Consider the following 27,875-nt stretch of genomic DNA (forward strand, 5'->3'; position numbering starts at 1 on the left):
ACAGCATGTTAGGATGTGCTGTTTTGTACAGCATGTTTAGGATGTGCTGTTTTGTACAGCATGTTAGGATGTGTTGTTTTGTACAGCATGGTTAGGATGTGCTGTTTTGTACAGCATGTTAGGATGTGCTGTTTTGTACAGCATGTTAGGATGTGCTGTTTTGTACAGCATGTTAGGATGTGCTGTTTTGTACAGCATGTTTAGGATGTGCTGTTTTGTACAGCATGTTAGGATGTGCTGTTTTGTACAGCATGTTAGGATGTGCTGTTTTGTACAGCATGTTAGGATGTGCTGTTTTGTACAGCATGTTAGGATGTGCTGTTTTGTACAGCATGTTAGGATGTGCTGTTTTGCACAGCATGTTAGGATTTGCTGTTTTGTACAGCATGTTAGGATGTGCTGTTTTGTACAGCATGTTAGGATATGCTGTTTTGTACAGCATGTTTAGGATGTGCTGTTTTGTACAGCACGTTAGGATGTGCTGGGAAGCAGTTTGCCGACCTTTCCTTTGTCTTGTGGTCAAACAATCGTAGCGGTACCAGCAATGCATAAAAAATGCTTCCAGAGCAGGCACCGCGGAGAGGGAAGGGCTAGGGGGCCGCGGTGGGGGAAGGGCTAGGGGGACGCGGAGGGGGAAGGGCTAATGGGCCGCAGAGGGGGGGGGCTAAGGGGCCGCGGAGGGGGGGGGGGCTAGGGGGCCATGGAGGGGGAAGGGCTAGGGGGGTGCGGAGGGGGAAGGGCTAGGAGGCCGCGGAGGGGGAAGGGCTAGGAGGCAGCGGAGGGGGGGGGCTAGGGGGCGAGAATAGGAGGCCGCGGAGGGGGGGGGCTAGGAGGCCGCGGGGGGGGGGGTGGGGCTAGGGGGCCGCGGAGGGGGAGGCTAGGAGGTTCCGGAGGGGGAAGGGCTAGGGGGGCCGCGGAGGGGGGGGGCTAGGGGGCCGCGGAGGGGGGAGGCTAGGAGGCCGCGGAGGGGGAAGGGCTAGGGGCCGCGGAGGGGGGGGGGGCTAAAGGGCCGCGGAGGGGGAGGGCAAGGGGGCCGCGGAGGGGGGGAGGGCAAGGGGGGCCGCGGAGGGGGAAGGGCTAGGGGGGCCGCAGAGGGGGAAGGGCTAGGGGGGCCGCAGAGGGGGAAGGGCTAGGGGGCTGCGGAGGGGGAAGGGCTAGTAGGCCGCGGAGGGGGAAGGGCTAGGGGGCCGCGGAGGGGGAAGGGCTAGGGGGCCGCGGAGGGGGTAGGCTATGAGGCCGCGTAGGGGGAAGGGCTAGGGGGCCGCGGAGGGGGTGGGGCTAGGGGGCCGCGGAGGGGGAAGGGCTAGGGGGCCGCGGAGGGGGAAGGCTAGGAGGCCGCTGAGGAGGAAGGTCTAGGGGGCCGCGGAGGGGGAAGGGCTAGTAGGCCGCGGAGGGGGAAGGGCCGCGGCCCCCCTAGCCCCCCCCCCCCCTCCGCGGCCCCCTAGCCTCCCCCCTCCGCGGCCCCCTAGCCCTACCCCCTCCGCGGCCCCCTAGCCCCCCCCCCCTCCGCGGCCCCCTAGCCTCCCCCCTCCGCGGCCCCCTAGCCTCCCCCCTCCGCGGCCCCCTAGCCCTTCCCCCTCCGCGGCCCCCTAGACCCCCCCCCCCCTCCGCGTCCCCACCACTTTTCGCGACAGAAACAAGTCAAATACTACGATTTATTCCTTTTTCGTTTTTCAATATTACGTTTTTCTTTTTTGGATTGCCAGCCTTCCCCCCCCCCCCCCCCTACACACACACACACTTTCCAACATGCTCCGCGGTCCATGGAATGTACGATCTTGAGGTATATATGAAGTAAAAATCCATTCAAAAACATAAATTGACACGCTCGTTTGCCGTTATTTTCTGTAAGGATTGTAACCCATAGTCTTTCATCCTTCAATTGTTTGTTAACATTTCCAAAAATTTAGTTCTCACTTTCGTTCTTCGTTGACTTCTAGAATCGGGGCAACCAAAGAAAGGTGGTTGGTCCGAAAAGGAGACTTGCGCTAAGCGAGCAAAATTAACTTAATTTTAAATTTAATTCGGTTCTTAGTTTAACACCTTGTTTGCCTTATGGCGAGCCTATGAAACCGTGTATCGCGTAGGTCGTTCAAGCGCTTTTTTACAAGAACGTTATCTTGTGATTATTAAGGTCGCTATTGCCTCGGCCGACTATTACAAGATATACGTCCCTACCTGCGCATCTTCTTTGCGCATCGGACCTTCCGAAGGTAACTCAGGGTAAAAAAAAACTTATTGACAATACATCAAGCTGATAATCACGAGGATTTAAAAGAGACTCATGTGTGATGCTAAAAGCTATTTTTCATTCCTTCTCTCTAGACGAAACAGAAGCATAAAAAAGTCCTAAGGTCCAGAGCGTAATGTGTCATACACGTCACACAATATGATTCCCCCTCATGGGTGCATTATCTTTAACTCTCTCGTTGAGATCGTTTGTGGTAAATTCCTGGTCCAGAAGAATGCGTCATACACGTCACACAATATTTTTCTCCCTTATGGGTGCATTATCTTTAACTCTCTCGTATCCCATATTCCTGAGATCGTTTGTGGTAAATTCCTGGTCCAAAAGACTGTGTCATACACGTCACACAATATTTTTCTCCCTTATGGGTGCATTATTGATAACTCTCTCGTATTCCATATTCCTGAGATCGTTTGTGGTAAATTCCTGGTCCAAAAGACTGTGTCATACACGTCACACAATATTTTTCTCCCTTATGGGTGCATTATTGATAACTCTCTCGTATCCCATATTCCTGAGGTCAATTGTGGTAAATTCCTGGTCAAGGATTAGCTCGCTGACGGCTCTGCCGACTGCTGGCGATTGCTGAATTCCATGTCCACTGAACCCTGTTGCGAAGATCATGTTCGAGAGTTTTGGGTGACGCCCAATTACAGCGTTTTGGTCCAAGACGTTGTAGTCATAGTAACCGGCCCAGGCCCCTTGAATCTGAGGAAGGTCATAAGAAGTGTAAGGAGTAATCACTTCATATTATAACTTGACACAACTAAAGGAAAAAATAAGAAGATTTTGCCTACGTTGCAGCACGTTGCCGCCTCTACTCGTTTATTAGGTGTGTGTGATTTATGTTACCGCTAGAATGAATTTGAATTGAATTGAATTTTATTTTTGCAGGGTGGCCCATTCAGCTAACGTTGGTATCCAGAGGAACCCTGCTTTAACAATACATACAATTTTTACAAACACATACACGGTACTGAAAAAACCTAAAATCTGAAAATGTGATATATAATGCTACCCCCCCCCCCCCCCCTCCCAATCCCCCGAGAGAAATCCTCGATCGATTGATCCGTCCCTGACTGGATCTAGCTCGATCAATAGACGCTATTTGCACGAAAGTCGGAAAAGCCAAGCTTAGTTAGCTGAGCTGGAATAGCCGAGCTTGGTTGCGTGGAAAACGGAGAACAAAGCGCGCCGGAATATTTTCGGCCGAGCTCTACGTCGCCGTCAAAAGAACGGCTTTTCAGGGAGCTTTTTTTTGGCGCTTTTCGAGAGCCTGGCTAGGTTAAATCAAAATATTTCCTCTCTTTGTATCTACCTTGATACATTCAAAAGCGGGTACTCTGTGAGCTAACACCGGCCAGATTTTCTCCGTGAAAAAGTCATAGTCGACCTCCAGATCTGCCACGTCAGGCTCTTCATCCTAAAGAGGGAGAGAAGGTATTTAAAGAACATTAGTACATTCAATCAGGACTCAATAAGGACGTCTAATTTTTAGCGAACAGCGCCGAACATGACATTTTCATTCCCTGCTAACACAAGCCTCTATCCTTTTCGCTGGGCTGGTGTATAATACCATTAAGATTTTTTTTCCTCTTGAACTCCAGCCAAGCTAAGATACAAAGAAAGGAAGCTCTAGCAGACAATCATTTTTAGCAAAATAAGACTAAAATAGTAACCATGAATGTTTTTTATATATTGCATGCCCGACCCCCCCCCCCCCCCCCCCCACAACGGCCTAAGGTCCACTTTTGAATCCCAATGGACGTGCTATTTGTAGACAAAAGTAGAGCACTCTGGTCCGTAGCCAAATCCGTATTATTAAAAAAACGTCCAGTGAAGATACTGTAAAGGTGTAAAAAAAACCTTTTTTGTTCTTTCGGGGGTGGTCAGATTTTCATCAGAGAACTCATCCCCCCCCCCGGAAAAATTAGGTCCACTTTTTCGGATTTCGTACCCCCCCCCCCCCCCCAAAGAAAAATCTCCCTCTTCGAAAAAATGGTAAACTTCCTCCTCTTTCGTGAAATCCTGGGTGATACCTTGCCTTTCTGAACACTCGACACTGCTTCTGTGGGAAATATAAGAATATAAAGCACCATCATAGAATTTTACCTCGTTTGGTGATAAACCACAGATATAACCTTGTGGCTCCGGTCGGAAATAAACCCCTGTCCTGTCCACAAAGAGCGTGTTTTCTCTGATAGGCTGATCGGGGCACTTAAAGACGAATACGTAACGTTTACGCGGTTCCACTGGAAGGTCTATCCCGGCCTGCCTGGCAATGCGTCCGGCCCAGGGACCAGCACAGTTGACCACTGTGTCGCACCTCAACGTATAACGAGCATCTGGTTGGGATGATGGAGCAATCTAGGAAAGACACCACTTTTTAATGTTAGCCAACTCACAGCGACAAAATAAAAAAAACACGATGCCCATTCGAGAAACACACAACAGATCCTTGCAAGGCATTTTTTAAAAACACATGACGGATTTTGGTGTTTAGTTCTGGAATACAGGTGAAATGCTGGTTGCCAGAGGGACAGTACTTCATGTAAGACAACATGAACTGGCAGTTTCATAGAGAGTTAGGGTTAGTAAGATATTCCCAATTTCTAGTTAATGAGATCTTACATAAAGTGCTTACCTGCCAGAGGAGTAAAGTACGATTAGTAAGGCGCGACACGATTCGAACGCGATTTGCCCTCCCGTTGGCATTCATTCGTCGCGCTCTTGCTTTTTCGGCGGTGCGATAACCTTTGGAGCCCAGGCTAACTGTAAATAAGCGTTAAAGCCGCATTGTTACCAGTTTTCTTCCGGATGATTACGTAACAATATCCGATGATTTTTAACGGAAAACGCAAAAAATATTTCAAAACATTGAAAGCAGTGTGTTTATTGGAAGTTTCTTTGAGGGTGTGATTGGTAATTTAGAGCGGATGGCCTGTTTAATAATGGCCTGTATAATAGATTATTTCGCTTTTAACGGTTGAGGTTTCCGTCGGACCTCCGGAAGTAAACTGGTGACAATGCGGCTTTAAGTGTGTGATGTGTGTGTCACACATAAAGTATAAGGGCAGAACCTTCTACGCACCGGCGTATTCTCTTACTAAGCGTCGTTCCCTACGCGCACAAACACCTGGCAAAGAACTGACATATATTTATCTTTGGAAACGGCTATTACCTGTATTCCAGCAATCTTATCGTCAGACACCATCATTCCTGTAGCTTCAGCATGGATGTACTGGACACCGAGGGAGATGGATTTCTTCTTGAACGAAGACAAAAGGGCCCATGGATCAAAACAGCCCTCGCAGTCAAATCCTTACAAAAAAAAATGGGGCATTCATTTATTAGAAACGGTGAAAGCTTGTGTTTAGACTACAGGAGGGCAGACCCGTACAGTCCAAGCTACAACACCGTTTTCGTCCTTCATAGTTCCACTAATTACCACTGCCTGGGACCCTACATGATCAGCCCCCACAATGGCCGAAAGTCCAATTTTGGTTCTCAATAGACGTGCTATTTGTAGACAAAACTCAAAATCATAAGCAAGATCACTCTGGTATGTAGCCAAATTCGACATTAAACGTCATGTAGAGACACTGCAAAGGCATAAAAAAAACCCTTTTTGTTATTTCAGAGGTGGTTAGATTTTTATCAGAGAAGTCTCTCCCTCCCCCCCCTCGAAAAAATTAGGTCCACTTTTTATGGATTTCGCACACCCCCCAAAAAAATCCTGGGTATGGGCCTGATGTTATTTTTTTTCTAACAACTTTATTGAGTATTTCACCCAAAGGAGTCTGCATGTAACAGGGCAAGGTCCAACGCGAGGTACCTCCCCTAGAAATAATAATACAGATGATTGCCCCAATACTTATGAGCCGCTAAGTGAGGATAATCAAATAACTCTGAGATCAAACAACTCACAGCAATAAGGAAAAAAACAACACACTTGGCTCATGCTGGAACCAGAAATCAAATTGAGGAGTGAGAGGCATAAAAAGGACCTGGCTCACCACCTCGGGTGATGACTACATATCACAAACCTACAGATCCCAATTTAATATCATCTGTATTCATCCATGGGTAGCGTTTATGGAGTCCATGATTGTCTAGTAGTTTTATGTGACAGCCAAGATCCCTAGAGAAATAAAATGTGGCAATTAGTGTTTCAGATAAGTACTTCAAACTTTTTTTCTATTGCAATCAATCTATTTCTTTTATCATAGCCTAGGAGGGGTACTATGGAAGCCATGGAAAGCCATTGCTGGCTTACGAAAGCAAACAACTATTTTCTACCCTAAACTTTGTTGTACCAAGGATAAAAAATACCACCAAACAACCTTCCCCCACCCATAAAATGTTTGACTAGACAAAGATTTGTGTTTTGCTTTTTAACCGGCCATTTTATATAATAATCATATTACTATTTTTTCCGTACTCAATAACTTATTCATGACTAGTTTGATCGCTTGATTTTTGGGAAGGGGAGTTTGACTGTTATCTGACATAATATCAAATAGTTGGTCCCTGTTGGTCCAATTTGAAATAAATGGTTGGTCCAATATGAAATGGCTATAATGCCTCAGCCTAGTCCAAGACCTTCTTCCTGGGTTTCCTGCCTTGGCAGCATACTCGGGAACCCAGGGCATCAAGGTCAGGGTAATGAGGCGCAAGACAGCTGAGGGGGTCTTCTCTCCCACACCCTACCACTCTGTCCACCTCCTCGATGCCTGGGTTGCCCAGGATGCCTTGGTGATGAACCACAAGACAGCCTAAGGGTAAGAGCTCTCCTATGACACATCTCTCATCAACCACCCCAAAACCCACTCCTGGAACTAGGCTAGATTTCTTATTTTGTTCACTCAACCAATCACTATACCAACCAGCCCCCCCCCCCCCCCCCCCCCCCACACACACACACACACACACAAACTCAAACCCTTAAAATCTACCCCCTCCCACTTCTAACCTTTGAAGTTTATAGTTTTCCATAAGGGTGCTTACTCCCTCTTTACTTGCCAGCATTACATAGGCTCCCCTTCTGAGATGGATATCTGCTGGGTCTGCCGGGTCTACAGTAAGATGCTTGGAGACTTCAGTAAAGAATTTGTAGCTATATTGAGAGAGTTGAATGTTCTCTGCCATAGAAAACTGCTGTCTGATGCCACCAACTGAGAGTGTTGACGAGCACTTTGAGTACTAAAAGAAGAAAATGGCTCTTAAACACCACAAATAAGGGCTGGGGGGAGGTCAAAAGGTGCATGGCTGTGCCCCTCCCCCAAGTTTTCTTCACACCTCTGTATCATATGCCCCCAGCTTAGTATTTTGAAGCAACTTCTCTATGTTAAATAAAAAAGCAAATGGATAAACAAGCAAAGAAATAAAAATACTAGTTCATTTCAATACATAGATGCCTAAAGCAAACAATATTTGCTACTTTAGTACTCCACGTATGGGGAAATTTGACTTGGTTTAGAAAAAAAGGCAGAGCTACCGATATGGTAGTTTTAAGTCTTTTTTAATTTCAATTTTTCTTAAAGTAAGCACATATAGCCCACCAAGATGCGTTATACAGTATGTGGTACTCCTCACTTGATATTTTAGCAGCAAAATTGTAAAAAAAGGATATAAACACAATATTACAGCTCGGTACTTTTGCTAAACACACTAAAGCATGTCTTTATCAACATAAATTCTTTATAGAACTAACAGTAGCCTTGGGCTGCCTGTGGACTAGGCACTAATAAAACACTTGCACCTACACTTTACTAGAACTCTAAAGTAACCTTAGAGAGTGAGTTGCAATGGCACTTTGCATGTAAAAATTCTAGACCAGCAAATTTAGTGTTTGCAACATTTACATTCGTTATGTTTTTAATCATGTAATTCAGCCTTCGGTTCCTACTGCCCTTGAATCAGAATGTTTCGAAATGTTTGTTTACCCACTTTGAGAGATAGTAGGTCGACCAAGTTTAATAGAACAAGGAAGACAATCCCCTACCCCTGGATCCCTTTCGATGACGCACACTCTCTTGGTTGGGTCCCGACTGGCGATATGGAACGCAGAAGACGATCCCATCACACCACCACCGACGATAACAACATCAAATTCCTTGGAGACATTACGACTACTAGAACTAAAACATCTCATGGATTTTCTTATCGACCAATGCCTAAAATATCGTCGCCGAAATAGCGATCGCATGTTAGCGGGGAAGACAGTATTCGATGGCTTGCGTACTGTATGCTCGTCACTGCTCGAGGGATAAAAAAAATATGTTTACCACACGGCCTTCTGGATGTTTGCATTTCAATCTGAAACGACCCGGAAAACAGGTTTTGAACCGGTCTGTAATAAGGCGGAGTATCAATTCGGCGACCACGAAAGGTGATTGGTCAAGGGTTGGGTCAAAGGTTAAAAAAGAGCCTGCTAGCCGGCTCTTTATTAGGGTTATTTGAAAAGGTTTTCTTTTCAAATCTTTTCCTGCCCTCATGAACCTTCGCACGCTTAGCCTGTGTACTCCCCTCCCTTGAGCCGCTACGTAGGCTACGCACGCTCGAAAACAAATTCTTTCCGAATAACCCGAAATGAAAGCCTTTGACTGGCCTCCTGGGCTTCCGTAAGGAGTCGCTCATAGTATGGGCACAACCAGCTGTAGTTTGAAATAAGAAGGGTAATCTTGAAGAAATCCGGGCCACTGCTAAATCAATGTTTCACGTGAAGTTGTTATATTCTCGTTCCCAGAGCTCCTCCGCTGTTGTGTGTCGGATGCATGATCGAGGAGCTCTGGGAAAGAGAATGGGAGTTTGTTTATGGCATGCACCATGTTTATGGGTACCCTTTGTTATCTCTTGCAGCCGCTGACCGATGTTGTCTCTGTTCAAACAACAAAGATGGCGTCGGCGAAACCCGTCCGAAAACTAGAATTTCAGCCGAAAAAGCCTTTTATTATCGGCGTAGCGGGAGGTTCAGCTTCTGGGAAGGTAAATGACGGTTATCAAAATAGTCCTGCTAGTTTGGGTCGTGATTATTTGCCAGGGAAGGCTTTTGTTGATTTCCTGAGTGTTTTTTTTTATCCATGTGACTGAAGTGCTTCATAGAATCGTTATAAAATAGGTAAAGCTCAATAATAAATTAAGAAGCTGGTTTGGTTTCTTAAAATAAGGTTAACATGTCTTCCGGCTGTTTTCATAAATAATCTTGTTTGGGAGCTGTTAAGAGCGAATTTAAATTCTTAGTTTATGTTACGGATTATTTTCAAGTCAATTTTTACTTACAGGCATTCATGAATAATTTCAAACTTTAAAAAATGTTTTGAAGAGCAATACAGCAGTCAACACAGCACATAGACAGTCTCTATACTTTCAAAACGATAATGAAAGCATATTATGTACATGCCCTTTCCAACTATGACATCGGTAATCCTTCATCTATAAAATGATAATTTATGTTTTTTTACCTCACGGCCAGTATTGGTTGCTGGTGCGATGTCCTTGCCACGCCCTTTTTGCTTGTTTGCTGGTTTTACTTCTCTTGTATTATTATTATTATTATTATTATTATTATTATTATTATTATTATTATTATTATTATTATTATTATTATTATTATTATTATTATTATTACTATTATTATTATTATTATTATTATTATTATTATTATTTATTATTATTATTATTATTATTATTATTATTATTATTATTATTATGATTATTATTATTTATTATTATTATTATTTATTATTATTATTATTATTATTATTATTATTATTATTATTATTATTATTATTATTATTATTATTATTATTATTATTTATTATTATTTTGTTGTGGAAAAGATATTTAATAAATACATACAGGGGTTTCATTAGGCCCCAGTGGCCGGCGGAAGCACTGGCTATTTTTCACCAAGCGCCGGCTACTGTACTTTTTTTTAAAAAAGTCTTGAACTAAAAAGGTAAAATAACTTCCACCCCTACTTATCAATCTCCACCGCCTGCTCTGAAAGTTAATGAAAGCCCTGACAAAATATCCATAGCTCTTTCTAAAACCATTAAAGTAATTGGAATTATCTTGGTACATAATTTTTAGCTGCAGGTTGCTTGGAGCTGTAGTGAATTGTCTCTTGCTAGTCTTCAGTAGTGGGTTGCTTGGAGCTGTAATGAATTGTTCCTTTGCTATAGTCTTCAGAAGTGGGTTGCTTGGAGCTGTAATGAATTGTTCCTTTGCTATAGTCTTCAGTAGTGGGTTGCTTGGAGCTGTAATACAGTCTCTCTTGCTAGTCTTCAGTAGTGGGTTGCTTGGAGCTGTAATACAGTCTCTCTTGCTAGTCTTCCGTAGTGGGTTGCTTGGACCTGTAATACGTTCTCTCTTGCTAGTCCTCAGTATGTTCAAAGATAGTTGAACAGCTTGGCCAAGAAGACATAGACTCAAAGCAAAGAAGAGTGGCAATCATAAGCCAGGATAGTTTCTACAGAGAGCTAAGTGAAGAAGAACTTACAGAAGCAAAACGTGGTAACTTCAATTTTGACCACCCAGGTAAATGATCTCTCCCACTAAAATAAACCTTTTCAGCAAGCCTAAAAAATAAAGTATATTATTTCTCTTCTTTTAGTAAGCTTGCCAATTGCATATACAGTACCATATGGCATATACATAAGCTTGAAGAATATCAATCACGCTACCATGATCATGCTAACTGATTTGGAAATGTAACTGGACTGATTTGCCATACTTGACCTTTTGGCTTTTGTTTATGTTACACTTGCTCCTTTGTGCATGTAAATCTGATGCATTACATCCATCTTACAACAGATGCTTTTGATACTGAAAAGACGCATGCTATCATCAAGGCAATACAAAATGGAGAAGTGGTGGATATTCCTAGTTATGACTTTGGCATGGCAACAACAAGGTAAAGGGAGAAATGCCAATAGGTGACTGGCACTAAGAAGTCATGGTGAAAGGCGGAATTGTAGCCAAAATAAACACAGAAAATAACTTTGGCTGAGTATATTTTGCTTTTCGTCTTTTGTTATTTTGTCTCTTAAAGGGTGCATGGGAGATTGTCACTCCAAAAGTCACATGGTGTAAAATGGGCAGTTTTTGCTTAGAAATGGAGAAAATGTGTGTTGTTTGGAATGTTGAAAAACAGTAATAGTGTACTATGGATTTTCTTCAATGGAGGTTAAGTTGGGAATCTGGATTCCTCAGCCAAATAAGAATAATAAATAATGAAATTTAGTAGAAATTGAGGACATACTGGTGTTTTTTATTGCAGTACATCTCCTGCCTTCAAGATCTATCCTAGTACAGATGTTATACTTTTTGAGGGAATATTAACATTATATTTCAAAGAGATTAGAGAACTCCTGGATATGAAGTTATTCGTAGATACTGATAGTGACACACGGCTTTCAAGAAGAGGTAAGTCTTATGTATAGGGGGATGTGGGAGGGTTATAGTAAGTCTGTTGAATAGGGAGATGGAAGGGTTATAGTAAATCTGTTGAATAGGGGAATGGGAGGGTTATAGTAAATCCGTCGAATAGGGGGATGGGAGGGTTATAGTAAATCTGTTACATAGGGAAATGGGAGGGTTATAGTAAATCCGCCGAATAGGGGGATGGGAGGGGCTATAGTAAGTCTTATGAATAGGGGGATATGGGAGGGTTATAGTAAGTCTGTTGAATAGGGGGATGGGAGGGTTATAGTAAGTCTGTTGAATAGGGGGATGGGAGGGTTATAGTTAGTCTGTTGAATAGGGGAATGGAAGGGTTATAGTAAGTCTGTTGAATAGGGGGATGGGAGGGTTATAGTAAGTCTGTTGAATAGGGGGATGGGAGGGTTATAGTAAGTCTGTTGAATAGGGGGATGGGAGGGTTATAGTAAGTCTGTTGAATAGGGGGATGGGAGGGTTATAGTAAGTCTGTTCAATAGGGGGATGGAAGGGTTATAGTAAGTCTGTTGAATAGGGGGATGGGGGGGTTATAGTAAGTCTGTTGAATAGGGGGATGGGGGGGTTATAGTTAGTCTGTTGAATAGGGGGATGGAAGGGTTATAGTAAGTCTGTTGAATAGGGGGATGGAAGGGTTATAGTAAGTCTGTTGAATAGGGGGATGGGAGGGTTATAGTAAGTCTGTTGAATAGGGGGATGGGAGGGTTATAGTTAGTCTGTTGAATAGGGGGATGGCAGGGTTATAGTAAGTCTGTTGAATAGGGGGATGGTAGGGTTATAGTAAGTCTGTTGAATAGGGGGATGGAAGGGTTATAGTAAGTCTGTTCAATAGGGGGATGGAAGGGTTATAGTAAGTCTGTTGAATAGGGGGATGGGAGGGTTATAGTAAGTCTGTTGAATAGGGGGATGGAAGGGTTATAGTAAGTCTGTTGAATAGGGGGATGGGAGGGTTATAGTAAGTCTGTTGAATAGGGGAATGGAAGGGTTATAGTAAGTCTGTTGAATAGGGGGATGGCAGGGTTATAGTAAGTCTGTTGAATAGGGGGATGGGAGGGTTATAGTTAGTCTGTTGAATAGGGGAATGGAAGGGTTATAGTAAGTCTGTTGAATAGGGGGATGGGAGGGTTATAGTAAGTCTGTTGAATAGGGGGATGGGAGGGTTATAGTAAGTCTGTTGAATAGGGGGATGGGAGGGTTATAGTAAGTCTGTTGAATAGGGGGATGGGAGGGTTATAGTAAGTCTGTTGAATAGGGGGACGGGAGGGTTATAGTAAGTCTGTTGAATAGGGGAATGGAAGGGTTATAGTAAGTCTGTTGAATAGGGGGATGGGAGGGTTATAGTTAGTCTGTTGAATAGGGGGATGGCAGGGTTATAGTAAGTCTGTTGAATAGGGGGATGGAAGGGTTATAGTAAGTCTGTTGAATAGGGGGATGGGAGGGTTATAGTAAGTCTGTTGAATAGGGGGATGGGAGGGTTATAGTTAGTCTGTTGAATAGGGGGATGGCAGGGTTATAGTAAGTCTGTTGAATAGGGGGATGGGGGGGTTATAGTTAGTCTGTTGAATAGGGGGATGGAAGGGTTATAGTAAGTCTGTTGAATAGGGGAATGGAAGGGTTATAGTTAGTCTGTTGAATAGGGGGATGGAAGGGTTATAGTAAGTCTGTTGAATAGGGGAATGGAAGGGTTATAGTAAGTCTGTTGAATAGGGGGATGGGAGGGTTATAGTAAGTCTGTTGAATAGGGGGATGGAAGGGTTATAGTTAGTCTGTTGAATAGGGGGATGGAAGGGTTATAGTTAGTCTGTTGAATAGGGGAATGGAAGGGTTATAGTTAGTCTGTTGAATAGGGGGATGGAAGGGTTATAGTAAGTCTGTTGAATAGGGGAATGGAAGGGTTATAGTAAGTCTGTTGAATAGGGGGATGGGAGGGTTATAGTAAGTCTGTTGAATAGGGGGATGGAAGGGTTATAGTTAGTCTGTTGAATAGGGGAATGGGAGGGTTATAGTAAGTCTGTTGAATAGGGGGATGGGAGGGTTATAGTAAGTCTGTTGAATAGGGGAATGGAAGGGTTATAGTTAGTCTGTTGAATAGGGGGATGGAAGGGTTATAGTAAGTTTGTTCAATAGGGGGATGGGAGGGTTATAGTAAATCTGTTGAATAGGGGGATGGGAGGGTTATAGTTAGTCTGTTGAATAGGGGGATGGAAGGGTTATAGTTAGTCTGTTGAATAGGGGGATGGGAGGGTTATAGTAAGTCTGTTGAATAGGGGGATGGGAGGGTTATAGTTAGTCTGTTGAATAGGGGGATGGAAGGGTTATAGTAAGTTTGTTCAATAGGGGGATGGGAGGGTTATAGTAAATCTGTTGAATAGGGGGATGGGAGGGTTATAGTTAGTCTGTTGAATAGGGGGATGGAAGGGTTATAGTTAGTCTGTTGAATAGGGGGATGGGAGGGTTATAGTAAGTCTGTTGAATAGGGGAATGGAAGGGTTATAGTAAGTCTGTTGAATAGGGGAATGGAAGGGTTATAGTAAGTCTGTTGAATAGGGGGATGGGAGGGTTATAGTAAGTCTGTTGAATAGGGGGATGGAAGGGTTATAGTTAGTCTGTTGAATAGGGGGATGGAAGGGTTATAGTTAGTCTGTTGAATAGGGGAATGGAAGGGTTATAGTTAGTCTGTTGAATAGGGGGATGGAAGGGTTATAGTAAGTCTGTTGAATAGGGGAATGGAAGGGTTATAGTAAGTCTGTTGAATAGGGGGATGGGAGGGTTATAGTAAGTCTGTTGAATAGGGGGATGGAAGGGTTATAGTTAGTCTGTTGAATAGGGGAATGGGAGGGTTATAGTAAGTCTGTTGAATAGGGGGATGGGAGGGTTATAGTAAGTCTGTTGAATAGGGGAATGGAAAGGTTATAGTTAGTCTGTTGAATAGGGGGATGGAAGGGTTATAGTAAGTTTGTTCAATAGGGGGATGGGAGGGTTATAGTAAATCTGTTGAATAGGGGGATGGGAGGGTTATAGTTAGTCTGTTGAATAGGGGAATGGGAGGGTTATAGTAAGTCTGTTGAATAGGGGGATGGGAGGGTTATAGTAAGTCTGTTGAATAGGGGAATGGAAGGGTTATAGTTAGTCTGTTGAATAGGGGGATGGAAGGGTTATAGTAAGTTTGTTCAATAGGGGGATGGGAGGGTTATAGTAAATCTGTTGAATAGGGGGATGGGAGGGTTATAGTTAGTCTGTTGAATAGGGGGATGGAAGGGTTATAGTTAGTCTGTTGAATAGGGGGATGGGAGGGTTATAGTAAGTCTGTTGAATAGGGGGATGGGAGGGTTATAGTTAGTCTGTTGAATAGGGGGATGGAAGGGTTATAGTAAGTTTGTTCAATAGGGGGATGGGAGGGTTATAGTAAATCTGTTGAATAGGGGGATGGGAGGGTTATAGTAAGTCTGTTGAATAGGGGGATGGGAGGGTTATAGTAAGTCTGTTGAATAGGGGAATGGAAGGGTTATAGTAAGTCTGTTGTATAGGGGGATGGGAGGGTTATAGTAAGTCTGTTGAATAGGGGGATGGGAGGGTTATAGTAAGTCTGTTGAATAGGGGGATGGGAGGGTTATAGTAAGTCTGTTGAATAGGGGGATGGGAGGGTTATAGTAAGTCTGTTGAATAGGGGGATGGGAGGGTTATAGTAAGTCTGTTGAATAGGGGGATGGGAGGGTTATAGTTAGTCTGTTGAATAGGGGGATGGGAGGGTTATAGTAAATCTGTTGAATAGGGGGATGGGAGGGTTATAGTAAGTCTGTTGAATAGGGGGATGGGAGGGTTATAGTAAGTCTGTTGAATAGGGGGATGGAAGGGTTATAGTAAGTCTGTTGAATAGGGGGATGGGAGGGTTATAGTAAGTCTGTTGAATAGGGGGATGGGAGGGTTATAGTTAGTCTGTTGAATAGGGGGATGGAAGGGTTATAGTAAGTCTGTTGAATAGGGGAATGGAAGGGTTATAGTAAGTCTGTTGAATAGGGGGATGGGAGGGTTATAGTAAGTCTGTTGAATAGGGGGATGGGAGGGTTATAGTAAGTCTGTTGAATAGGGGGATGGGAGGGTTATAGTAAGTCTGTTGAATAGGGGGATGGGAGGGTTATAGTTAGTCTGTTGAATAGGGGAATGGGAGGGTTATAGTAAGTCTGTTGAATAGGGGGATGGGAGGGTTATAGTTAGTCTGTTGAATAGGGGGATGGCAGGGTTATAGTAAGTCTGTTGAATAGGGGGATGGGGGGGTTATAGTAAGTCTGTTCAATAGGGGGATGGGAGGGTTATAGTAAGTCTGTTGAATAGGGGGATGGGAGGGTTATAGTAAGTCTGTTGAATAGGGGGATGGGAGGGTTATAGTAAGTCTGTTGAATAGGGGGATGGGAGGGTTATAGTTAGTCTGTTGAATAGGGGGATGGGAGGGTTATAGTTAGTCTGTTGAATAGGGGGATGGAAGGGTTATAGTTAGTCTGTTGAATAGGGGGATGGCAGGGTTATAGTAAGTCTGTTGAATAGGGGGATGGGAGGGTTATAGTAAGTCTGTTGAATAGGGGGATGGGAGGGTTATAGTAAGTCTGTTGAATAGGGGGATGGAAGGGTTATAGTAAGTCTGTTGAATAGGGGGATGGAAGGGTTATAGTAAGTCTGTTGAATAGGGGGATGGGAGGGTTATAGTAAGTCTGTTGAATAGGGGGATGGGAGGGTTATAGTTAGTCTGTTGAATAGGGGGATGGAAGGGTTATAGTAAGTCTGTTGAATAGGGGAATGGAAGGGTTATAGTAAGTCTGTTGAATAGGGGGATGGGAGGGTTATAGTAAGTCTGTTGAATAGGGGGATGGAAGGGTTATAGTAAGTCTGTTGAATAGGGGGATGGGAGGGTTATAGTAAGTCTGTTGAATAGGGGGATGGGAGGGTTATAGTTAGTCTGTTGAATAGGGGAATGGGAGGGTTATAGTAAGTCTGTTGAATAGGGGGATGGGAGGGTTATAGTTAGTCTGTTGAATAGGGGGATGGCAGGGTTATAGTAAGTCTGTTGAATAGGGGGATGGGGGGGTTATAGTAAGTCTGTTCAATAGGGGGATGGGAGGGTTATAGTAAGTCTGTTGAATAGGGGGATGGGAGGGTTATAGTAAGTCTGTTGAATAGGGGGATGGGAGGGTTATAGTAAGTCTGTTGAATAGGGGGATGGGAGGGTTATAGTTAGTCTGTTGAATAGGGGGATGGGAGGGTTATAGTTAGTCTGTTGAATAGGGGGATGGAAGGGTTATAGTTAGTCTGTTGAATAGGGGGATGGCAGGGTTATAGTAAGTCTGTTGAATAGGGGGATGGGGGGGTTATAGTAAGTCTGTTCAATAGGGGGATGGGAGGGTTATGGTAAGTCTGTTGAATAGGGGGATGGAAGGGTTATAGTAAGTTTGTTCAATAGGGGGATGGAAGGGTTATAGTAAGTCTGTTGAATAGGGGGATGGGAGGGTTATAGTAAGTTTGTTGAATAGGGGGATGGGGGGGTTATAGTTAGTCTGTTGAATAGGGGGATGGAAGGGTTATAGTAAGTCTGTTGAATAGGGGGATGGGAGGGTTATAGTAAGTCTGTTGAATAGGGGGATGGGAGGGTTATAGTAAGTCTGTTGAATAGGGGAATGGAAGGGTTATAGTAAGTCTGTTCAATAGGGGGATGGGAGGGTTATAGTAAGTCTGTTGTATAGGGGGATGGGAGGGTTATAGTAAGTCTGTTGAATAGGGGGATGGGAGGGTTATAGTAAGTCTGTTGAATAGGGGGATGGGAGGGTTATAGTAAGTCTGTTGAATAGGGGGATGGGAGGGTTATAGTAAGTCTGTTGAATAGGGGGATGGGGGGGTTATAGTAAGTCTGTTGAATAGGGGGATGGAAGGGTTATAGTAAGTCTGTTGAATAGGGGAATGGGAGGGTTATAGTTAGTCTGTTGAATAGGGGAATGGAAGGGTTATAGTAAGTCTGTTGAATAGGGGGATGGAAGGGTTATAGTAAGTTTGTTCAATAGGGGGATGGGAGGGTTATAGTAAGTCTGTTGAATAGGGGGATGGGAGGGTTATAGTAAGTCTGTTGAATAGGGGAATGGAAGGGTTATAGTAAGTCTGTTGAATAGGGGGATGGGAGGGTTATAGTAAGTCTGTTGAATAGGGGAATGGAAGGGTTATAGTTAGTCTGTTGAATAGGGGGATGGAAGGGTTATAGTAAGTCTGTTGAATAGGGGAATGGAAGGGTTATAGTAAGTCTGTTGAATAGGGGGATGGGAGGGTTATAGTAAGTCTGTTGAATAGGGGGATGGAAGGGTTATAGTTAGTCTGTTGAATAGGGGGATGGAAGGGTTATAGTTAGTCTGTTGAATAGGGGAATGGAAGGGTTATAGTTAGTCTGTTGAATAGGGGGATGGAAGGGTTATAGTAAGTCTGTTGAATAGGGGAATGGAAGGGTTATAGTAAGTCTGTTGAATAGGGGGATGGGAGGGTTATAGTAAGTCTGTTGAATAGGGGGATGGAAGGGTTATAGTTAGTCTGTTGAATAGGGGAATGGGAGGGTTATAGTAAGTCTGTTGAATAGGGGGATGGGAGGGTTATAGTAAGTCTGTTGAATAGGGGAATGGAAGGGTTATAGTTAGTCTGTTGAATAGGGGGATGGAAGGGTTATAGTAAGTTTGTTCAATAGGGGGATGGGAGGGTTATAGTAAATCTGTTGAATAGGGGGATGGGAGGGTTATAGTTAGTCTGTTGAATAGGGGGATGGAAGGGTTATAGTTAGTCTGTTGAATAGGGGGATGGGAGGGTTATAGTAAGTCTGTTGAATAGGGGGATGGGAGGGTTATAGTTAGTCTGTTGAATAGGGGGATGGAAGGGTTATAGTAAGTTTGTTCAATAGGGGGATGGGAGGGTTATAGTAAATCTGTTGAATAGGGGGATGGGAGGGTTATAGTTAGTCTGTTGAATAGGGGGATGGAAGGGTTATAGTTAGTCTGTTGAATAGGGGGATGGGAGGGTTATAGTAAGTCTGTTGAATAGGGGAATGGAAGGGTTATAGTAAGTCTGTTGAATAGGGGAATGGAAGGGTTATAGTAAGTCTGTTGAATAGGGGGATGGGAGGGTTATAGTAAGTCTGTTGAATAGGGGGATGGAAGGGTTATAGTTAGTCTGTTGAATAGGGGGATGGAAGGGTTATAGTTAGTCTGTTGAATAGGGGAATGGAAGGGTTATAGTTAGTCTGTTGAATAGGGGGATGGAAGGGTTATAGTAAGTCTGTTGAATAGGGGAATGGAAGGGTTATAGTAAGTCTGTTGAATAGGGGGATGGGAGGGTTATAGTAAGTCTGTTGAATAGGGGGATGGAAGGGTTATAGTTAGTCTGTTGAATAGGGGAATGGGAGGGTTATAGTAAGTCTGTTGAATAGGGGGATGGGAGGGTTATAGTAAGTCTGTTGAATAGGGGAATGGAAGGGTTATAGTTAGTCTGTTGAATAGGGGGATGGAAGGGTTATAGTAAGTTTGTTCAATAGGGGGATGGGAGGGTTATAGTAAATCTGTTGAATAGGGGGATGGGAGGGTTATAGTTAGTCTGTTGAATAGGGGAATGGGAGGGTTATAGTAAGTCTGTTGAATAGGGGGATGGGAGGGTTATAGTAAGTCTGTTGAATAGGGGAATGGAAGGGTTATAGTTAGTCTGTTGAATAGGGGGATGGAAGGGTTATAGTAAGTTTGTTCAATAGGGGGATGGGAGGGTTATAGTAAATCTGTTGAATAGGGGGATGGGAGGGTTATAGTTAGTCTGTTGAATAGGGGGATGGAAGGGTTATAGTTAGTCTGTTGAATAGGGGGATGGGAGGGTTATAGTAAGTCTGTTGAATAGGGGGATGGGAGGGTTATAGTTAGTCTGTTGAATAGGGGGATGGAAGGGTTATAGTAAGTTTGTTCAATAGGGGGATGGGAGGGTTATAGTAAATCTGTTGAATAGGGGGATGGGAGGGTTATAGTAAGTCTGTTGAATAGGGGGATGGGAGGGTTATAGTAAGTCTGTTGAATAGGGGAATGGAAGGGTTATAGTAAGTCTGTTGTATAGGGGGATGGGAGGGTTATAGTAAGTCTGTTGAATAGGGGGATGGGAGGGTTATAGTAAGTCTGTTGAATAGGGGGATGGGAGGGTTATAGTAAGTCTGTTGAATAGGGGGATGGGAGGGTTATAGTAAGTCTGTTGAATAGGGGGATGGGAGGGTTATAGTAAGTCTGTTGAATAGGGGGATGGGAGGGTTATAGTTAGTCTGTTGAATAGGGGGATGGGAGGGTTATAGTAAATCTGTTGAATAGGGGGATGGGAGGGTTATAGTAAGTCTGTTGAATAGGGGGATGGGAGGGTTATAGTAAGTCTGTTGAATAGGGGGATGGAAGGGTTATAGTAAGTCTGTTGAATAGGGGGATGGGAGGGTTATAGTAAGTCTGTTGAATAGGGGGATGGGAGGGTTATAGTTAGTCTGTTGAATAGGGGGATGGAAGGGTTATAGTAAGTCTGTTGAATAGGGGAATGGAAGGGTTATAGTAAGTCTGTTGAATAGGGGGATGGGAGGGTTATAGTAAGTCTGTTGAATAGGGGGATGGGAGGGTTATAGTAAGTCTGTTGAATAGGGGGATGGGAGGGTTATAGTAAGTCTGTTGAATAGGGGGATGGGAGGGTTATAGTTAGTCTGTTGAATAGGGGAATGGGAGGGTTATAGTAAGTCTGTTGAATAGGGGGATGGGAGGGTTATAGTTAGTCTGTTGAATAGGGGGATGGCAGGGTTATAGTAAGTCTGTTGAATAGGGGGATGGGGGGGTTATAGTAAGTCTGTTCAATAGGGGGATGGGAGGGTTATAGTAAGTCTGTTGAATAGGGGGATGGGAGGGTTATAGTAAGTCTGTTGAATAGGGGGATGGGAGGGTTATAGTAAGTCTGTTGAATAGAGGGATGGGAGGGTTATAGTTAGTCTGTTGAATAGGGGGATGGGAGGGTTATAGTTAGTCTGTTGAATAGGGGGATGGAAGGGTTATAGTTAGTCTGTTGAATAGGGGGATGGCAGGGTTATAGTAAGTCTGTTGAATAGGGGGATGGGAGGGTTATAGTAAGTCTGTTGAATAGGGGGATGGGAGGGTTATAGTAAGTCTGTTGAATAGGGGGATGGAAGGGTTATAGTAAGTCTGTTGAATAGGGGGATGGAAGGGTTATAGTAAGTCTGTTGAATAGGGGGATGGGAGGGTTATAGTAAGTCTGTTGAATAGGGGGATGGGAGGGTTATAGTTAGTCTGTTGAATAGGGGGATGGAAGGGTTATAGTAAGTCTGTTGAATAGGGGAATGGAAGGGTTATAGTAAGTCTGTTGAATAGGGGGATGGGAGGGTTATAGTAAGTCTGTTGAATAGGGGGATGGAAGGGTTATAGTAAGTCTGTTGAATAGGGGGATGGGAGGGTTATAGTAAGTCTGTTGAATAGGGGGATGGGAGGGTTATAGTTAGTCTGTTGAATAGGGGAATGGGAGGGTTATAGTAAGTCTGTTGAATAGGGGGATGGGAGGGTTATAGTTAGTCTGTTGAATAGGGGGATGGCAGGGTTATAGTAAGTCTGTTGAATAGGGGGATGGGGGGGTTATAGTAAGTCTGTTCAATAGGGGGATGGGAGGGTTATAGTAAGTCTGTTGAATAGGGGGATGGGAGGGTTATAGTAAGTCTGTTGAATAGGGGGATGGGAGGGTTATAGTAAGTCTGTTGAATAGGGGGATGGGAGGGTTATAGTTAGTCTGTTGAATAGGGGGATGGGAGGGTTATAGTTAGTCTGTTGAATAGGGGGATGGAAGGGTTATAGTTAGTCTGTTGAATAGGGGGATGGCAGGGTTATAGTAAGTCTGTTGAATAGGGGGATGGGGGGGTTATAGTAAGTCTGTTCAATAGGGGGATGGGAGGGTTATGGTAAGTCTGTTGAATAGGGGGATGGAAGGGTTATAGTAAGTTTGTTCAATAGGGGGATGGAAGGGTTATAGTAAGTCTGTTGAATAGGGGGATGGGAGGGTTATAGTAAGTTTGTTGAATAGGGGGATGGGGGGGTTATAGTTAGTCTGTTGAATAGGGGGATGGAAGGGTTATAGTAAGTCTGTTGAATAGGGGGATGGGAGGGTTATAGTAAGTCTGTTGAATAGGGGGATGGGAGGGTTATAGTAAGTCTGTTGAATAGGGGAATGGAAGGGTTATAGTAAGTCTGTTCAATAGGGGGATGGGAGGGTTATAGTAAGTCTGTTGTATAGGGGGATGGGAGGGTTATAGTAAGTCTGTTGAATAGGGGGATGGGAGGGTTATAGTAAGTCTGTTGAATAGGGGGATGGGAGGGTTATAGTAAGTCTGTTGAATAGGGGGATGGGAGGGTTATAGTAAGTCTGTTGAATAGGGGGATGGGGGGGTTATAGTAAGTCTGTTGAATAGGGGGATGGAAGGGTTATAGTAAGTCTGTTGAATAGGGGAATGGGAGGGTTATAGTTAGTCTGTTGAATAGGGGAATGGAAGGGTTATAGTAAGTCTGTTGAATAGGGGGATGGAAGGGTTATAGTAAGTTTGTTCAATAGGGGGATGGGAGGGTTATAGTAAGTCTGTTGAATAGGGGGATGGGAGGGTTATAGTAAGTCTGTTGAATAGGGGAATGGAAGGGTTATAGTAAGTCTGTTGAATAGGGGGATGGGAGGGTTATAGTAAGTCTGTTGAATAGGGGAATGGAAGGGTTATAGTTAGTCTGTTGAATAGGGGGATGGAAGGGTTATAGTAAGTCTGTTGAATAGGGGGATGGGAGGGTTATAGTAAGTCTGTTGAATAGGGGGATGGGAGGGTTATAGTAAGTCTGTTGAATAGGGGAATGGAAGGGTTATAGTAAGTCTGTTGAATAGGGGGATGGGAGGGTTATAGTAAGTCTGTTGAATAGGGGAATGGAAGGGTTATAGTTAGTCTGTTGAATAGGGGGATGGAAGGGTTATAGTAAGTCTGTTGAATAGGGGGATGGGAGGGTTATAGTAAGTCTGTTGAATAGGGGGATGGGAGGGTTATAGTAAGTCTGTTGAATAGGGGGATGGGAGGGTTATAGTTAGTCTGTTGAATAGGGGGATGGAAGGGTTATAGTAAGTCTGTTGAATAGGGGGATGGGAGGGTTATAGTAAGTCTGTTGAATAGGGGGATGGAAGGGTTATAGTAAGTCTGTTGAATAGGAGAATGGAAGGGTTATAGTAAGTCTGTTGAATAGGGGGATGGGAGGGTTATAGTTAGTCTGTTGAATAGGGGGATGGGAGGGTTATAGTAAGTCTGTTGAATAGGGGGATGGGAGGGTTATAGTAAGTCTGTTGAATAGGGGGATGGAAGGGTTATAGTAAGTCTGTTGAATAGGAGAATGGAAGGGTTATAGTAAGTCTGTTGAATAGGGGGATGGGAGGGTTATAGTTAGTCTGTTGAATAGGGGGATGGAAGGGTTATAGTAAGTCTGTTGAATAGGGGGATGGAAGGGTTATAGTAAGTCTGTTGAATAGGGGAATGGGAGGGTTATAGTAAGTCTGTTGAATAGGGGGATGGAAGGGTTATAGTAAGTCTGTTGAATAGGAGAATGGAAGGGTTATAGTTAGTCTGTTGAATAGGGGGATGGAAGGGTTATAGTAAGTCTGTTGAATAGGAGAATGGAAGGGTTATAGTTAGTCTGTTGAATAGGGGGATGGAAGGGTTATAGTAAATCTGCTGAATAGGGGGATGGGAGGGTTATAGTTAGTCTGTTGAATAAGGGGATGGAAGGGTTATAGTTAGTCTGTTGAATAGGGGGATGGAAGGGTTATAGTAAGTCTGTTGAATAGGGGGATGGGAGGGTTATAGTAAGTCTGTTGAATAGGGGGATGGGAGGGTTATAGTTAGTCTGTTGAATAGGGGGATGGGAGGGTTATAGTAAGTCTGTTGAATAGGGGGATGGGAGGGTTATAGTAAGTCTGTTGAATAGGGGGATGGGAGGGTTATAGTAAGTCTGTTGAATAGGGGAATGGAAGGGTTATAGTAAGTCTGTTGAATAGGGGAATGGAAGGGTTATAATAAGTCTGTTGAATAGGGGGATGGGAGGGTTATAGTAAGTCTGTTGAATAGGGGAATGGGAGGGGCTATAGTAAGTCTGTTGAATAGGGGAATGGAAGGGTTATAGTAAGTCTGTTGAATAGGGGGATGGAAGGGTTATAGTAAGTCTGTTGAATAGGAGAATGGAAGGGTTATAGTAAGTCTGTTGAATAGGGGGATGGGAGGGTTATAGTAAGTCTGTTGAATAGGGGAATGGAAGGGTTATAGTTAGTCTGTTGAATAGGGGAATGGAAGGGTTATAGTAAGTCTGTTGAATAGGGGAATGGAAGGGTTATAGTAAGTCTGTTGAATAGGGGGATGGGAGGGTTATAGTTAGTCTGTTGAATAAGGGGATGGAAGGGTTATAGTTAGTCTGTTGAATAGGGGGATGGAAGGGTTATAGTAAGTCTGTTGAATAGGGGGATGGGAGGGTTATAGTAAGTCTGTTGAATAGGGGGATGGAAGGGTTATAGTAAGTCTGTTGAATAGGGGAATGGAAGGGTTATAGTAAGTCTGTTGAATAGGGGAATGGAAGGGTTATAGTTAGTCTGTTGAATAGGGGGATGGGAGGGTTATAGTTAGTCTGTTGAATAGGGGGATGGGAGGGTTATAGTAAGTCTGTTGAATAGGGGGATGGGAGGGTTATAGTAAGACCTGAAGGTCTGTGACCTTCAAACAGGCCCGCACATTAACAATAAACGACAGACACAGAGTAGTTGTAAATCAATCAGATCTCTACTCTTACTTTTCCCAAGTTGGTGAATTTGTGACTAATCTGTTCCTTTGCCATGTGAACAGTGCTTAGAGATACACAAGAGAGAGGAAGGGATTTAGACCAAGTACTTGCCTCTTACACCAATATTGTCAAGCCTGCATTTGAGGACTTCTGTCTACCTGTAAGAAACAGCTAATTATATCTCAGTGATCTGGGATGATATTAATGTCCATTAGTGTGACTTGTATGACAATGTTGTTGGGTTTATGTTTCATATATTTAAAGTCACATCATTCTGAAAAAAAGTAACTCCCTGTATTTATGATACCTTAGAAATATTTTGAGCTGTTTTATTTTAGGGTGTGTTTAATTTCAAAATGATTCAAGCAGACTGCTTCTTGATTTAATATTTGCACAGGGTTTCATTTCATAAAAAAACATGCATCATTAAAGACCAACAGAAATCTATCCATGTTGAATACCATTGATTTACCATCCTCTTATCTCTCAAGTTTTGATGACCATTCCTCACTTCATGATTTGCTGTTTCTAGTGCCATGCTTTCTTTTTGCGACAATTTCTAAATCTTTATCGCATTTGGCACTCTTTTTTGTATTTTTTTAGACCAAGAAATACGCAGATGTAATTATCCCAAGAGGAGCTGATAACACAGGTAATCTAGTGCAGTACAATTTGTGTATTTTGTTTGTAGATATTCTATTCAGTAGCTGGCATAAAGACCTGAAGGATTTGAATAGGCATGATTCTAAAATTATGTCTGTACTGTTATCTCATAGTCCAAGTCCCCATGCAAACAGTGTTACAGTCCACCATCTTTTAAAAGGAGTAAAAATGGCGTACAACCCTGTCATGCTAGGGGATCAAGCGCTTTCTCACTGCTGGGCTGCTAGCATGACTCCTCTGGTTTTGTTTGCCTTAGCCTAAAAACCCCTAACATTGTCTTTGTTCTTTTATTGCAGTTGCAATAAACCTAATAGTACAGCATATTAAAGACATTTTGAGTGGCCACAAGAAGATTAGGGAACCTATAGAGCCACCCAGCCCTCGACATCGCACCCGCACCACCTCTGAATCAAGTATGGGAACACGCCCACATTAGGGGTGGCTTCAAAATATAATTCCTACAAAAAATTTGTTGAGTTCATAGAGTTGTAATGCTTTATACTTGGTCATTGATTGGTCTTGTATCTAGCGTTTCACTATTACTAAGGCCTGAAACCTTGCAAAGAGGTTTTTCTAGTACTAAATTTTTATATATAATTACAGGATACGTTTTAACAGTGGGATGATTCCACACCTGAATGTAAAGACTTTTTTTACATATGACTGGATTGTATTATAGTTCTGGAAGTGATTATATTGTGTTAAATTATTAAATTCCTGTACATTGGTGTTAATAATATTATATAGTGTTTTTTTGTGTTGTCTATAGTTCGTGTGGTTTTATGACTGTGTGGAAACTTGATTTTGACAAACATTCACCGTTTCAAACAACTGTTAACTGATTTACTGACATAGTGGGATTCTGACACGGTTAAACGGGTGAGTTTTTTAAACAGTTCTTATAGAGATATTAAAGGTGTTGTTTCTAACATATTTCAATTACCATAATTATTTTAAAAGGCCGATTTTTAATGAAAAATAGAATGGTGTTAAAGGGGGTCATGATTAATAAAAAATCCCATTAGTCTGGAATGAAATAAAATGATTTGAATTATACTTACGGTAATATCACACAAAAATCTTACAAAAACCTAAATAATTTGAGTTACAATAGGCTTGAACTGGAAACTCAATTTAAAAAATTAAAAAGCACTTATTGTGAGGACACAGTGAATGCTGGTCAGAGATGCATAGTCCACCGCCAATTTTTACTCATTTTCATTTAAATATTAATAAGGGACATAAAAACCGAAGGTAAAAGAAGAACAGCAATTCTTGTTGTCCTCGCTTGAATATCTTGCTTGTGGTTTGCAGATGTCACTCATTTTTAAGCCCCACAATCTTATCAGTTATGTTCACGCATAACCTGTACAACCACTCCTTGTCGAATAACTGGTACAACTGATACAGCGATGTGACAACCAGGCTTTGGGCCTGTCAAGTGGACTCAGAGCTAGCTAATCGACCATTTCTTCTTTCTTTCCAGAGAATAAGCTCGTTTACTAACATCTCCTCACCCATGCCATGTGATGGTCTACGCGAGACATGACTCTATCAACAACATTTTTCGAGCTTGTTAAAGCAATAAAGTTGTTTTGGTTATTTTGGTAATTCGAAAATATTCTGTCAAGTGCAGTGGGTGAACTGAGTGTGGGTGTGGCAGTGGGTCAAGCGCCAATCATGTTTTAATTATTATCTGCCCCGGGAAGGGGGAGGGGATGCCATTTTCCACAAACTGTACATTTGTAGAAGACTGATGATTCTGCTAGCTCATGGGGAGGTCACTAGCCTATCGTTAAAGACTGTAATTGACTGCTGTCAGGGACTTGTCAGAAATTAGCCGGGAAGGGGGGGGGGGGGTGTGCAAATTTTGAATGCAGTGATGGAAATTTAATGACCCTCCCCTAGCAAAAAGGTTGAAATTTCTTGACCCTCCCCCAGGTTCCTTCCCGAAATATTATGCCCCTTCCCCTATTAAAAATCTAAATTTACTTCGAAAAGCTCAATTGTTTAATTTTCATATCGTTTCTGTGTCAGATACATCTTTTTATAATGGAATCACAAATCAGCCAGTAGTAAATTGTCCTTCTAATCTGTGTCCGAGTCAGACGATGAGTCCGAAAAAGCGTCACTTGATTCTCCAATTTCATTGAAGACTTCATCATCACTTCCGTCTTCACTGTTTCTCTGTTCTGTAAGGTGTTTGATGATAGCCCTCAATTTCTCTGGTTTGTTTTTGTTTCGTACTGACAGCAATTGATAGTGGTCGATGCATTTATCTAGTATAGCTACACGCTGTTTTTCTAATGTTCCATCGTCAAGCATCTTGTTCCAATCAAAGTCGTCGAAAGACATTCTGTCTTCTTGTTGTTTTTTTCGTTTGCTTTTCATGTGTCCGTTTCTCATCATTTCTAGATGATTTAGATGAGTTAGGAAATCCTTTACAAGACTTTCTTCAACAATATATTTCTTGCCCTAGGGTGGTTATAAAGGTTATGCATCTAAATCAACACTTTAAAGGCCAGGGCCCCCGAATGGTCCCCCGAAATTTCGATGTGCTCGCAGTTTTCGGCTAATGCTCCACAATTTTTTCCACCGTGCTCGAATTGTATTTTTCGATTTTTTTTTTT

The 27,875-nt window shown here is 43.0% G+C and overlaps 2 protein-coding genes across 2 annotated transcripts; one reads left to right on the forward strand and one right to left on the reverse strand.

Annotated features, from left to right (window-relative positions):
* Positions 1 to 1,815: 1,815 nt before the first annotated feature.
* LOC5498110 (FAD-dependent oxidoreductase domain-containing protein 1) lies at positions 1,816 to 8,979 on the reverse strand. Its single transcript, XM_001619828.3, has 7 exons — positions 8,253 to 8,979; positions 7,221 to 7,450; positions 6,295 to 6,389; positions 5,430 to 5,569; positions 4,361 to 4,615; positions 3,567 to 3,671; positions 1,816 to 2,956 (listed from the first exon to the last, which is right to left on the reverse strand). Exons 1-7 carry the CDS (start codon positions 8,454 to 8,456, stop codon positions 2,702 to 2,704), a joined length of 1,284 nt encoding a protein of 427 aa, XP_001619878.2. The 5' UTR covers positions 8,457 to 8,979; the 3' UTR covers positions 1,816 to 2,701.
* A 130-nt stretch (positions 8,980 to 9,109) lies between these two features.
* LOC5498109 (uridine-cytidine kinase 2) lies at positions 9,110 to 25,984 on the forward strand. The gene is made up of 7 exons (XM_048731004.1): positions 9,110 to 9,235; positions 10,630 to 10,789; positions 11,066 to 11,165; positions 11,532 to 11,677; positions 24,645 to 24,742; positions 25,186 to 25,234; positions 25,542 to 25,984. Exons 1-7 carry the CDS (start codon positions 9,146 to 9,148, stop codon positions 25,679 to 25,681), a joined length of 783 nt encoding a protein of 260 aa, XP_048586961.1. The 5' UTR covers positions 9,110 to 9,145; the 3' UTR covers positions 25,682 to 25,984.
* Positions 25,985 to 27,875: the final 1,891 nt, after the last annotated feature.

This window comes from Nematostella vectensis, chromosome 8, assembly GCF_932526225.1.
Source record: "Nematostella vectensis chromosome 8, jaNemVect1.1, whole genome shotgun sequence".
In the NCBI taxonomy this organism is placed as follows: Eukaryota; Metazoa; Cnidaria; class Anthozoa; order Actiniaria; family Edwardsiidae; genus Nematostella; species Nematostella vectensis.

Excerpts from the sequence above, each read along its gene's own strand:
- LOC5498109 (XM_048731004.1), top strand. The coding sequence starts at position 9,146 with ATGGCGTCGGCGAAACCCGTCCGAAAACTAGAATTTCAGCCGAAAAAG. Across the intron at positions 10,790-11,065 it reads CTTCAATTTTGACCACCCAG|ATGCTTTTGATACTGAAAAG; the intron begins GTAAATGATCTC and ends ATCTTACAACAG. Across the intron at positions 11,678-24,644 it reads CACACGGCTTTCAAGAAGAG|TGCTTAGAGATACACAAGAG; the intron begins GTAAGTCTTATG and ends CCATGTGAACAG.
- LOC5498110 (XM_001619828.3), bottom strand. The coding sequence starts at position 8,456 with ATGCGATCGCTATTTCGGCGACGATATTTTAGGCATTGGTCGATAAGA. Across the intron at positions 6,390-7,220 it reads GAAAACTATAAACTTCAAAG|GGATCTTGGCTGTCACATAA; the intron begins GTTAGAAGTGGG and ends TTATTTCTCTAG. Across the intron at positions 2,957-3,566 it reads CCGCTTTTGAATGTATCAAG|ATTCAAGGGGCCTGGGCCGG; the intron begins GTAGATACAAAG and ends GACCTTCCTCAG.